Source organism: Leptonychotes weddellii, chromosome 7 (genome assembly GCF_054177405.1).
Source record: "Leptonychotes weddellii isolate Sample4059 chromosome 7, ASM5417740v2, whole genome shotgun sequence".
Lineage (NCBI taxonomy): Eukaryota > Metazoa > Chordata > Mammalia > Carnivora > Phocidae > Leptonychotes > Leptonychotes weddellii.
Window position 1 is genome coordinate 104,192,096 of NC_138375.1, and position 14,313 is coordinate 104,206,408.

Genomic DNA, 14,313 nt, shown 5'->3' on the forward strand with positions numbered 1-14,313 from the left:
CTACTTACTCAAAATTCCTAATGCCCTTAAGGAAAATATATGGCACACATCTCAGCAACACAGCAGAACATACCTGAATCTCTCATGTAATGAATTTCATCAAATACGACCCACGCTACTTCTCGCATAACTTCAGAACCTCTGTACAGCATGCTTCTCAAAATCTAAAAAAACATAAAACAATTGAGCAAAATTTTGACACAACAAAAGTTCTTTTTGACGAGGAATTTTGGAAATGCTTTAATGGAGACATTAAAATAATTTAGGTTACTTCTCTTACATATATCTCATAAATCAAATAATATTCCTTTTCTCATAAAACCAAAATAAATGACTTCTCAACAGTTAGTAATCAGGTGCAACTCATGGGGAGAATTATCACCCCATCTGCATATATCTTAAGTATGAAGCCACTTCATTGTACATGTAACACTCATTACAAGATCCACACTATCTAGGATATGAGAGTAACTTATCTCCTATTCAACATTTGGTACTTTATACAGTTTACTGAATTTTTTCTACTTCATCTCACAACATGGATACTCTCTGGCAACCAGTATCCTGATTTTTTAGTTAAAGAAAATCTTCCACATATGGAAAAAAGTTTTGGGAATGGAAACTTACTTTGGGCACCAAAATGAAAAGTGAGCAATGCTTTTGGCTAGCTCTGCAGGCCAGAAGTTAATTTATGCTCTCTACAGTACCATGTCCATGTAAAATGCAGGGATATAATTCAAGAATGTATAAAAGTACTTGGTATAGCCAAGATGGCTAATTGTGTTCAAAACACAAGATATTATAAGTATGTAAGTTTTAAGTAAAACCTAACTATGACTATGGGAAGAAGCTTAACTTAGCTGAACATTTTTCAAAAAGTTATTTGTGTATTTATATCAACTAAAATGCAAAAATAAAAAATCAAATGAAAGGAAAGCCACTACTTATATTAAACTGTATGCAAAACTGTCAATGTATTTCCATGTCACTGACAATAAGCCTTTAAAAATATTTGGTGAAAAAATTCTATGTCATATGACAAGTAACAGGATTAATAATTTACAACTAAATTTATATAATTACTAAAACCTTTTAAGATGAACTTTTCCTTTTCTAGTAAATCTACTAGGAAAATAAAGTATTACATTTTATCTATATAGAGCAACTGATAAAGCATCATATGTTCTAATTGAAGATACATTAATTAAATTAAAATTAAAAGGGAAAAACTGGATGAAGCACCATATAAATTACCTCTGTGGTCATAACAAGACAAGATGCTGTAGGATTAATAGTAACATCTCCAGTCATCAAGCCAACATCTTGAAATTCTTCATACATTTCCCGGTATTTCTGGTTACTCAGAGCCTTAATTGGGCTGGTAAATATTACACGTTGTTTTTCCCTTAAGGCCAATGCAATGGCATACCTAAAAATGTGAAAGCAAATAAGAATAAAGCATTCAAAACCTTTTCTTTAAAGTACGTAAATTTTAAAATTCTATTAATACAGAAATTATGTCCCAACTTCCCCTAATTATCTTAAATGGACTTAGCAGAACATTAACATCTTGTTCTATTTACTAATGACAAACTATTAAAGTAATAATTATTCTAGTAAATATGAAGTGTAGTGGTCTAAATAAACAAAAATATTTAACTGTGGTCTATTGGAATTAATGTAACTTAATTGCTAATACCAATAAGTTACTAATGGTTACCCTATTTCTTGGAAGTAAAACACTTTTTCTATAAATGGGCCTCCAAAAGTTGAGAGCCTCTGCCTGTCAGTTTATACATATATAAACAATTAGCAAACACTGGAAAATGAAGTTTTGTTCTTCTGAGTTTCAAAAATAAGTTCATCCGTATGTATTCTTTCCCCACATGCAATAATTATCAAATCATTCCTTGCCGGGGAATTATGATGGGTTCTAATTTTGGAAAAGTTCTTCCATAGCTATTAACAAAATGCAATATAGTTTTGTTTTTTTAAGGAAAATTCTATTAAGTATTTAAATAAAGACCATGAAATGATAACTAAGGTTAGCACTGTAGTAGAGTCTCCTTGTTTAAAATATAATTCTGGCCCACAACAGACTCATAACCTATTTGGGGAAATAAAAATAATATTCATCACAGCTGTATAATCATATTCCCCAAATAGTGAAATAAACAAATAATTAAAAGTATCCAAACATGATCAAATACATAGTTTAAGAGAGAGATATGAAACAGAAAAGGATACAGAGATGCTACAATATATTATCTAAACTGTCCACTTTTGAACAAAAAATTAGAAGATACAAAAAGAAACAGGGAAGAATGATCCATACTTAGGAAAAAAAGCAGTCATGAGAAACTAATTCTTAGTGGGTACAGATGTTGGACTTTGAGTAGACAAAGACTTGAATGCAGCTATTAGAAATGTGCAAAAAAATGGAAGGAAGGCATGTTCTAAGAATGAGAAGAAATAGAGGGTAATTATTCAACAAACAGGCCATCGCAACAGAGAGGCCGAAACTATGACATAAATAAATGAAAACACTACAGATGAAAAGTATAACTAAAATGAAGAATTCACTAGATGGGCTCAAGAGCAGATTTGAGATGACAGAACAGTGTCAGTAAATATGAGGACAGATCAACAAAAATGATCAAATCTAAAGAAAGAAAGATACAGAAGAAAAAAAGAGAGAACCTCAAGTGTCCCAGCGGAAGTTCCAAAGTGAGAAAAAAGTATCTGAAAAAATAACAATGAAAACTTCCTAAATTTGTTTTAAAAAATATTAATCTACAGAATCACACCTAGAGACACCATCAAACTCTGAATAAAAAAGACAAACAGAAAGTCTTCAAAGCAGCAAGAAAACATTAAACACTGGGAAACATTCAAAGACCCAAATCAAAGTTTTAGAGACGAAAAATGCAATGTCTGGGGCGCGTGGGTGGCTCAATCGTTAAGAGTCTGCCTTTGACTCAGGTCATGATCCCAGGATCCTGGGATCGAGCCCTGCATCAGGCTCCCTGCTCGGCGGGAAGCCTGCTTCTCCCTCTCTCACTCCCCCTGCTTGTGTTCCCTCTCTTGCTGTGTCTCTATCAAATAAATAAAATCTTTAAAAAAAAAAAAAGAAAAATGCAATGTCTGATTTGAAATACACCTGATAAAAATAAAATCAGATTAGACATTGCAGAAAAAAGATGAATAAACTTGAGGACCTATCAAGAAAAGCTGTCCAAAGTGAAAAAGAATCAACTCCAAAAAATAATAAGAAATAGAGTATAAGTGGGCTGTGAGACAAACTAAAGTGGCATGATAGAAGTGAAGTCCCCAAAAAACTAGAAGGAATTATAAACATATAATTTATGTTTCAAATAAAAAATAGCTGAAAGTGGGGCGCCTGGGGGGCTCAGTCGTTAAGTGTCTGCCTTCGGCTCAGGTCATCGTCCCAGGGTCCTGGGATTGAGCCTGCACATCAGGCTCCCTGCTCAGCGGGAAGCCTGCTTCTCCCTCTCCCACTCCCCCTGCTGTGTTCCTTCTCTCACTGTGTCTCTGTCAAATAAATAAATAAAATCTTAAAAAAAAAAAATAGCTGGAAATATCCCAAATGTGATAAAAAACTATAATAAACACACAAATCTGAGAAGCCCAACAAACTCAAGCACAAGAAACATGAGAAGAACTCTGTAAAGTCACATCATAATCAAACTGCTTCAAAAGAGTGATAAGATTAAAGACAGCCAAACATCCCATCAAAGCAATATGCAAAGAAGCAGGAAAATACTGACCTATAATAAAGGGAAAAGTCAATCAAAACAGATGAGGAAGTAACCCAGATGAAAAAAGCAGCAATAAGGAATTTAAACAGTTTGTAACAGTAATCCATACGTTCAGGAAACTAGAAGAGGGATGCCTGAGCAGCTCAGTTGGTTAAGCATCTGACTTTGGTTCAGGTCATCATCTCAGGGTCCTGGGATTAAGCCCCACATCAGGCTCCCTGATTGGTGGGGAGTCTGCCTCTCTCCCTCTCCCACGTTCGTGCGCTCTCGCTCTCAAATTAAGAAAATCTCAAAAAAAAAACACCAAAAAACCCCAAAACAAACAAACAAAAAAACAAAGAAGCTAGAAGAAAGTTAAGTAGAAAGTAGAGGCATGGGATGTAAAAGATAAAAACCACACACACAAATGAACTTCTACCAAGGAAAACTATGGTATGAGATGAAAATGCAATGAATGGATTAATGACATAATAGACAATTAATGAAATGAAAGATACAGCATTAGAAAAGGCCCAAAATTAAACACACAAAAATGGAACATACTATCAGTGAATCATGAGACAACTATAAGTGGCCTAATATAATCCTAATTAGAGTCCTCAAAGAAGAGGTGCCATAGGGAGCAATGAAAAACAAACCCAAAGCACAAGAAACATGAAAAAAACTACACCAAGCCTCATCCTAAACAAACTGCTTAAAACCACTGATAAAGATAAAATCGTGAAGTAGCCTTAAAGTATCTGCAGAGGAACAAGGTAAGGATGATAGTGGATTTCGTCATAAACTATACAAGTCAAAAGGTACTCTTAAGAGAATTAGAATTCTATATTAAGTGCAACTATCTTTCAAAAATGAAGACAAAATAAAAGGTATTTTAGACATGCAGAAGTTGAAAGAATTTTTCATCAGGAGATTTGTACTACCATAAACTGTAAAGGAGTTTCTTCAGAATCAAATAACATATCAAAACATATCAAATTATTTTGAAAACATATCAAAAGCATTTCCCAAATATACCAAATCAAACATAACAAAATCTATGTTGCAGCTACAGCAATATTAAACAAAAATTTATACCACTAAATGCCTGTATTAGTAAAAGAAAGGTCTCAAATCAGTGTCTTCCACCTTTCCTCCCTAAAAAACTAGAAAAAGGAAGAGCAAATGAATCCCCCAAATCCAAATCTAAATCATAAAATAGAAAATAAGAAAACAACAGAGAAAAATCAGTAAAACCAAAATCTTGTTCTTTGAGAAGATCAGTATGACTGGTAGACCTTTAGCAAACTAATCAGTAAAATATAGAGAACATTACACTGATACCAAAACCAGAAAAAGACATTACAATAAAACTATAGCCCAATACCCTTCATGAACATAGATACAAAAATTCTTAACACATTTTTAGAAGATCTAATCCAATAATATATCTACCAACAGGAACTTTTTTGGGGTTCCTAGATCCCACTGAAACATGGGGGTCTCCCCTACTCACACACCAAGCAATTCTTACTAGCAGGGTGTCTTGAGAATTCAATTAAATTCTGATACTCCCCAGAGATAGCATCAGATTATACAACTTAAGGGCTCAGTTTCTCAAAGACTGCCCTCCAGCCCCAACTTCAGATGCCAGTAGCAAGCCCCAGGCCAGTTACCTGTGCTTCTGACCAACTGGCTTCAGATTGAAGGTTCCAACAACTTCCTTCTTGGTATAGAGCATTTTGCTAGAGCGGCTCACCAAACTCAGGAAACACTTAACATTTATCAGTATATTAAAGACTATAAATCAACAACCAGATGAAGAAATGTATGGGGAAAAGACAAAGAGCTCCCATGCCCTTCCTATCCAGGTGCACAGTCTTCCGGAACATCTGTTCCAGGAACATCTGCACATGTTCCCCAACCTGGAAGCTCACCAACCTGAGGCCTTTTGGGTTTTTATGGAAGCTTCACTACATAGTCATGACTAAGTCATTAGCCATTGGTTGATTCAACCCCCAGGCCTCTTCCATCTATCCTCCCTAGAGGTCAGGCGAGAGGGTTGGTGGAACTAAAAGTTCCAACCCTTTTATCACACAGGTGGTTCTCCTGGCTACATCCAAAAGTGACATCATTAACCTAACAAAAGACACCTTTATTGCTCTTATTACATGAAATTCCAAGGGTTTTAGGAACCGTGACTCAGGAACCATGGATGAAGACCAAATAAATACATGAAATATATATCTGGTCATTCTGATGACCAAATATGTATTTCTTATCAATCACAATATTGTGGTTTATTAATAGGGTTTTATGTATCACAACCTTGCAGGGTTTATCTTAGGGTGGTTTATTATTTGAAAATTATGTCTTCATCATAGTAACAAAAAAAAAGCATTTGACAAAATACGATAGCTAAATATTCTGTATGCATATATATACACACATACACAATTACATGCAAACTTGGAATAGAAGGAAGGGAATGTCTTCAAGTTGATAAAAGGCATCTATGAAACACCTACAGATAATAGCATGCTGATGAAAGACTTAGTATCAGGAACATGGCAAAGATGTCCTCTCTCATCACTTCTACTCAACATTGTACTGGATGTTCTAACCAGTGCAATAAGGAAAGACATTAAAAGTATTTAAATTAAAAAGAAAAAAGGAAAAGTGTCTTTATTTACAGAAATCAAACAGAAAAACTTAAACTTTTAAACGGTGAAATAAGAAACAATTGTTTTAAAAAATTTCATTTAAAAAGCAGAAGAACAAGAAAAGAATGGGACAGAGGAGCATAAGACATCCAGAAAACAATTAACAAAATTCCTCCAGTGAATAGGTACTAATATACCTATTAGTAATTACTTTAAATGTAGACAGACTATATTCTCCAATAAAAAGACAGTGTGGCTGAATGGATTAAAAAACACACTCAACTACATGCTACCTAAAGAGACTCACTTCAGATGGTAAGGACACACACAGACAAAGTGAAGGAATGGAAAAGGATATTCCAAGCAAATGGAAACCAAAAGAAAGCTGGGGAAACTATACTTCTATCAGACAAAACAGACTTTAAAACAAAGACTATAATAAGAGATAAAGAACAACATTACATAATAATAAAAGTGTCACTCCAACAAGAGGATGTAAGATTGTAAGCCAACAAAGGAACACCTACATATATAAAGCAAACATTAACAGACCTAAAATTTCCTTTAAATAGAAAAGCTACTCACTCAGCGCATACAGTTTTTCCTGCTGATGTATGTGCAGATACTAAAACAGACTGATTATTATCAACACACTGAATGGCTTCTCTTTGAAAAGCATCAAGAATGAACGGGTATTCCTATAAAAAGAAAATAATATATCTGCATGAAAATTATCATACCATATCAGAACACACTTAAAATCAAGAGATGCTACCCCCAGAAGCATTCTGGGAGCATTTCTTTATGATTCTATTTAGGAAATATACCACCCAATAGAGAAAACTAGGAAGAGTAAAAAAAACACCTTTAACTAAACAGCAAAGAAGTTAGTTCTGCTGTCTATAATCTTTCAATTAACTTTGCTAATACACACATTATATTAGTTACAATATAGTAACATTACCATTTATCAACAACATGTTTTGTGGTAGGCACTGTGCAACACATTTTCCATATATTATTATTACTAACCTTCACAACAACCCCTAAAATAGGTATTCTTTCCTTTCACAGATGGGAACTCTGAAGCTCTGAAAAGCAAAGTCCCTCACTTAAGTTCACTCAGCAGAGGCAGAATACTACACATCTACTAGACTTTAAAGATTTCATACTTGGGGCGCCTGGGTGGCTCAGGCGTTAAGCGTCTGCCTTCGGCTCAGGTCATGATCCCAGTGTCCTGGGATCGAGCCCCGTATCGGGCTCCCTGCTCAGCAGGAAGCCTGCTTCTCCCTCTCCCACTACCCCTGCTTGTGTTCCCTCTCTCACTGTCTCTCTCTGTCAAATAAATAAATAAAATCTTAAAAAAAAAAAAAAAAAGATTTCATACTTACTCCACCATTCTACCTTCTTCATTTAAAGAAAATATGATTTGGAAAATTTCTATTAATCATTTCAGTTCTTTCAGAACTTCAAAATCCATTTAATACAAGCATTAGAGTTTAAATTTCATTAGAAGTTTGTTAAACTCCCAAAACTGTATGTATAACTTATTGTACACATGCTTTTTTCCTAGACAAAGGCTGATAATTTTCATTTGATTCTTTAAAAAGGAGGAAAATCATTACTTTCATTTTTAAAAATCTCATCACATGATGCTTTTTTTTTATCATGGCTATTTACTGATTTGCTTCTTATTATACTTGACTTCAGGTGGCTTCTTCTTGGTTTATATACACTGGGAAGTATAAAAATCTCATTTGGAAGAGTTTATCTAAGGGGCTCCTGGGTGGCTCAGTCATTAAGTGTCTGCCTTTGTCTCAGGTCATGATGCCGGGGTCCTGGGTTCGAGCCCCGTATCAGACTCCCTGCTTGGCAAGAAGCCTGCTTCTCCCTCTCCTGCTCCCCCCGCTTGTGTTCCCTCTGTCAAATAAATAAAAAAAAAAACTTAAAAAAAAAAAATAAAAGAGTTTATCTTTAAGATTTTTAGAAAAGAGACACAGAACTGTACAAACTGTATTGTCTAACGTACAGACCTTTGCAGCTTTTCCAACTCGAGGTTTAAGTGGTAAATAATCTTCATCTGCAGGAAGTGCAACCTGATGTTAAAAAAAAAAAATCACCAACTTACTATTTGGAGAACTGATACATTCAACACTCCATAATTAATGACAGTTTGAAAAATACAAGGGATAGTGTTCGATACAGTCTTAGACACTGTAAAATTAAATAACTTCCTTTAAGAACAAGTACTAAAGCTAGAATAATCAAAAAACCTCTACCTGTGTTTATCTAACGGTAATGTAATTAAAACCTTTTAAGTTTATCTTCCTGAAGAAATTGTGTTTATTAAGGTCTAGGACCTATCCTAGCTATCTTTGTATTTTCCACAGCCTGATACTAATGAAAGCTCAAAAAAGCTGAATGGACATAAAAAGGATGTTCCTATATGAAAGAAAGCTATGCAGAATAAAATACTATTTCCTAAAACAGAAATTTATTTTCCTCCAGTGAAAATTAAGATCCGGAGAGCAGTTCATAATGTATCTAAATTCCCAAGAATTAAACCATTTAGTATATAAATCCAGAGGGGCAAAATAAACTACACACAAAGATTAGAAATAATTTATAGGAACAATACTTCAATAAGCAAGTATTACATGAAATTACTCATCTTAGAAATACTAAGAGATTGTGGGTAAATTTCCAACTTGATTATAGCTGACCCTTGAACAAGACAGGATTTGGGGCAACAACTTCCCCCAGCCCCTCTCTGCACAGTCGAAAATCCATGTGTAACTTTTGATTCCCCCAAAATTTACCTATTAGTAGCCTACGGTTAACCAGAAGCCTTACTGATGACATAGTTAATACATATTTTATATATATACTATATTCTTAAGATAAACTAAGCTAGAGAAAAGACTATAATTAAGAAAATCCTAAGGAAGAGAAAAACACATTTATAGTACTGTATTTATAAAAAACTACCTACTTTTAAGTTGACCTGCGCAGTTCAAAATCACTATGTGATTTTACAATCACCCACATATATAAATATACATATAATCACATTATAATCACAATATGTGGGTAGTATTTCAAAAAAGACTAATAAGTAGGGGGCGCCTGGGTAGCTCAGTTGATAAGCGTCTGCCTTCGGCTCAGGTCATGGTCCCAGGGTGCTGGGATTGAGTCCCATATCGGGCTCCCTGCTCGGCGGGGGGGCCTGCTTCTCCCTCCCCCACTCCCCCTGCTTGTGTTCTCTCTCTCACTGTGTCTCTGTCAAATAAACAAATAAAATCTTTAAAAAAAAAAAAAGGACTAAGTAGACCCTGATTATAATTAAGAAAAGTGAAATTTAGTAAATTATGAAACCTAATGAATAATACCCAGTATAATGAATGTGTTAGAAGAAATGTGACATTCTAAATGGAATCATAAAGGGGAGGCAAGAGTTAGAATTTGGTATTTTATCCTGCACACATTAAGAAAGAGTAAATTACCAAGTGTTTTTACTAATGAATGAATACTTCCAGGGGACACAATAGTTTTCATTAGTCTTTCCCTTAATACTATATATTCCCCTTTATTAGGATTCTAAGAAACTTCTAAATAGTTTCCGATTCCCAGGTAGTTTGTTAGACAACTACTTATCCTGAATTTCAGGAAATGTCATGCTTTTGTATACCTCCATCTCTTACGAATATGATCAAAGTGAGTCTATCCAACAAAGCACAACCCTTGGTAAACTGACAAAATCAAATTTCTAGATCTAGAAATCTGAAGCCTAGAACCCAGATCATGGTATGATTCCCATACAATATTATCAACTTATAGTGCTGTATCTGATGAGCTGAGTGACCCTCTCACATCTCTTCTGGTACTTTCTATGACATGAACAAAGAACATCAGTGGGGAGCAATTAAGATTTTAACTTCTTTAAGATTTAACAGAAGAAAGAACAATAGATTGTGTTTTCACTTGTACGAGAATCAAAAAGTTTTTGTTTTTATTTTCTGAAAACAGTCTGGGTAAGACAAACATATGACAGGAAAGACACTAAGGAGTCAGAAAAATAGAAAACCAGCAAAATGATCAAGAGTCAAATAAACCTACCACATAGTCACTGGTGATTTTTGCCACAGCAGTTTGGAAGAAATGGAGAAGAAATCTAATTGCAGTATATTTAAAAATGAATGGCAAGTTAGAAAGTCTAGCAGGGATTTTCCTAGCAGAGCAGTCAAAAGTAATTCTGAAAAGGGACCACATCTCTTTTATCTCTTTATACTCAGTGAATAATACAATGTTCCCAACATTCAAAAGATATATACTGAATTAAAGACTACAAAATGGGGGAAAAAAACCCCCACAACAACATAGTGGCTGTAAAGCAACCCAGAATAAAAGAAGCTTCTGAATATTCATATGCTGATAGGAAAGGGCAAATAGAGAAGAGATTTGACGCTAGAAATAGTCAAGGGAAAATGGAATGATCTAAGTCTTTGTGAAAGCAAGATAAGTTACAACCAAGAACACTGGCAAAACAAGCCTCCTTAGCATTGCCTTTTCCTTTGAGTGGATGTGACAGGTGTAGATAGGCATGGCGAAGGAGGTTATAAACAGAGGACACTCCAACTTGATACCCTCAAGCCTCTAAAGGAAGTAAAAGGTAAAGTTAGCTGCAAAAAGTGAGAAGTGACAGAGGAGGGATTGCAGAGAATTGTGAAGGAAAGAAAGAACTTTTGACCTCTAAAGAGCAAATTTTGTGCCCCCTTGCTATCTTTTTAAGACCAGAGCTTTGAATAGGGTCTAACATAAGTACTGAATGAATGATCAAATGGGTATTACAAATGCCAAGTTAAGTGCTATTCTAAAGGAACATAAAAGAACTTATGAAAACAAGTGCAGAAGAACAGGTATTTTACTTTTTAAATTTTTTTTTAAGTTTTTATTTATTTATTTGAGAGAGAGTACAAGCTGGGGAGAGAGGCAGAGGGAGAGGGAAAGCAGACTCCCCGCTGAGCAGGGAGCCTGATGTGGGGCTTAATCCCAGATCCCTGGGATCATGACCCAAGCCAAAGGCAGATGCTGAGCCACCCAGGCACCCCAAGAACAGGTATTTTAAAAACAAGGTTCTAATGTCTATTCTAAATGTCTATCAAAAGCCATTTTTCTCAATTTGGAATTATTGTGCTCACTCAATAAAGACTTTTAATAAGACTTACCAATTTCCTGCAATAATAAGTTCTAAGGTCATATTGTAAAGACAGAAGGCTTAGTAACTGTGTTACAGTTCCCTCATGTCCTTAATGTTTATAAATTCTTACTTCTAAAGGGTTACTAAAGCTATCAGAGACTACCACCTTCTGGCGAATAATGAAATGGCAACATATCATTTAACCAGAGAAGAAATGAAAAAGCATGTGACCTGTAAAATGGCACTGTTACCTGACTTCAGGAGTACCGAACATCTACTCTGTGCCAGGTCCCTTATGCTAATTTTCTTCTGTAATCTTCACAACCGCCCCATGAGGTAAATCACATTATTCCAAATTTAAAAATTAAAAAAACAATGTCAAAAAGGTTAAGCAATTAATCTAAGACTGTAGTTAGATAAAATGCTGTGTCAAGATCTGAGTTCAGTTTAGAATACAAAGCCCCAGCTCCTTCCACTGGACTATATACCCCATAGGAACTACTAATATTGTTTCCAAAGCCCCTAAGACTAAACTGCTTGCTAATGATCACACCAGACAGCCAAAAGCAAACTCCCAATGATAACACCAACTTTCTATATATTCTTTATGCTTACCTCATGTGTACACCCTTCGACAGTTTCAACAGATTGTACCTTGACTCTGGGCATCAAGTCTGCCAAACTTAAAAAAAAAAAATTATTGAAGTTACATTAAATTATTTTTCTATAATTAGATAATAAGCCTCCAGTCTGCACTGTTAAGGAAAATGACACTGCCCAATTATCAGTATTAAAATCAGAAAAAATCTGCTATTAAGAATATTCAAAAAATTTTTCCAATTACTCAAATCTATGCTGAGAATTCAAAATAATCAGTTAACATCTATATTTACAAATAGAGTACAGATGCCAAGTGAATTATTTAAAGAAATGTACCAGCTTAGTTCCAGTAACTATTAAAAAAAAAACAACAAAAAACCACCCCTCCAAAGCATTGTCACTACTTCAAAACATGAAGCTGGTTATAAAAACCATTACATGATAGAGAGTACAAAATAAACTAGCTTAATAAAGACGTTGCTATAATTTATAGAAGTGTTCCCTATTCTCTTCAAAATCCTAAGTTCTTATCTAGGTTCTGTTTAGACTCTGAAAAGGACAGGACTGTGGATAAACTGAAGAAAAATCATACTTTGGACAAAACCCAAGGGTTACTACAATAAGCAACAATGATTTTAAATTGCCAATATTATATTGTAACCTATTCCACTAGCTTTGGAAAACGGTGCATCTGAAATATTTCAGTGACACATCTACCACCATTAATAGTAGCTATTTGCTAGCTACAACAGCTAACTGGTTTAAAAAATTCACAGAAAGAGTAAATTCTTCATGGTTGTGCCAAGCCAAAATATGGCATAACAAGAAGAGAGAAGCAAAGCTGTGAAGATTCATCACCGCAATAACAAACGGGTCAACCTAAGTAAGTGGTATCAAATTCTATTTCTCTTCTAGAAGAGAAATACCAGCTATTTCAGTCACAGATATCCATGGGTCTCCGTCACTGATAGCAGTCTTGAGATTCATAGCCACTCTACTGCAACATGTAAGAATTCCTCTTAATATTCCTCTTAATATTCCTTCTCACTTATACTTTCCATTGGGTCTGTTTTATTCTTTCCATTTATTCTACTCTCAGTGATCCTCTCCTTGGGAGATTAACAAATAAAGGAAATATGGGCGTATTTTTCTTTAAAAAAAAAAAATCAGGCTTCAGGATTCTTTCTCAAAGTTGGGTTCTAAAACAGTAAAAGATAAATCTTTTCTATATTGTCTTCCATTTCCCCAAACTTAGACAGATATTCTATATTTTTGTATGAATATAACTAAAAAATATTTTTCTTCATTTCTTCAATTCAACAAATACTTTTTATAAAGTAGCAACATGTAAGTAATTTTCCAGATTTCATGCAACCATCTAATTTAAAAGTTACTAACATTTATGACAATGGAAATAGTACCTTAAATCTTCAGTTACTGATTCTTCCACCCTAGGCTTCTTTCCAAAAATGGGTTCATCTGTGCCCTCAAAATCTGCATCTCTCTTGGATTTTCCAATATTAGTTGACTCTGATTGCAATTTACCATCAAAACGTTTCCTGAAACGTAAATGGTTTAGAATCAATTCTGCAGTATTAGTTATTCCTTCCAGTGATTTTATAAATTATTATTCCATATATAATAGATGCCATTTATAGAAAGTCATGCAAGCAGATGTTACAAATCAAAACTAGCTAAAGCCCAGAATACCCTAATAAAACTGAACAGTACTACTGGATATTTACCCCAAAGATACAAATATAGTGACCCGAAGAGGTACATGCACCCCAATGTTTATAGCAGCAATGTCCACAATAGCCAAACTATGGAAAGAGCCAAGATGTCCATCAACAGATGAATGGATAAAGAAGAGGTGGTATATATATATATATACAATAGAATATTATGCAGCCATCAAAAAAAAAAAAAACACAAAACAAAAACCCACACGAAATCTTGCCATTTGCAACGTTGTGGATAGAACTAGAGGGTATTATGTTAAGCGAACAAGTCAATTAGAGAAAGACAAGTATCATATGATCTCACTGATATGAGGAATTCTTAATCTCAGGAAACAAACTGAGGGTTGCTGGAG

General features: G+C 34.6%; 1 protein-coding gene across 1 annotated transcript in view; it reads right to left on the bottom strand.

Annotated features, from left to right (window-relative positions):
* The window catches only part of MTREX (Mtr4 exosome RNA helicase), a gene marked incomplete at its 5' end in the record, with an annotated part of 98,825 nt that extends 84,986 nt beyond the window's left edge, over positions 1-13,839 (bottom strand). Inside the window, 6 exons of the mRNA XM_081825773.1 lie at positions 74-164; positions 1,255-1,429; positions 7,007-7,119; positions 8,455-8,517; positions 12,234-12,300; positions 13,640-13,839. Of these exons, the coding sequence (XP_081681899.1) occupies positions 74-164; positions 1,255-1,429; positions 7,007-7,119; positions 8,455-8,517; positions 12,234-12,300; positions 13,640-13,839 (709 nt within the window). The remainder of the gene's footprint in view (positions 1-73; positions 165-1,254; positions 1,430-7,006; positions 7,120-8,454; positions 8,518-12,233; positions 12,301-13,639) is intronic.
* Between the last annotated feature and the right edge of the window lie 474 nt (positions 13,840-14,313).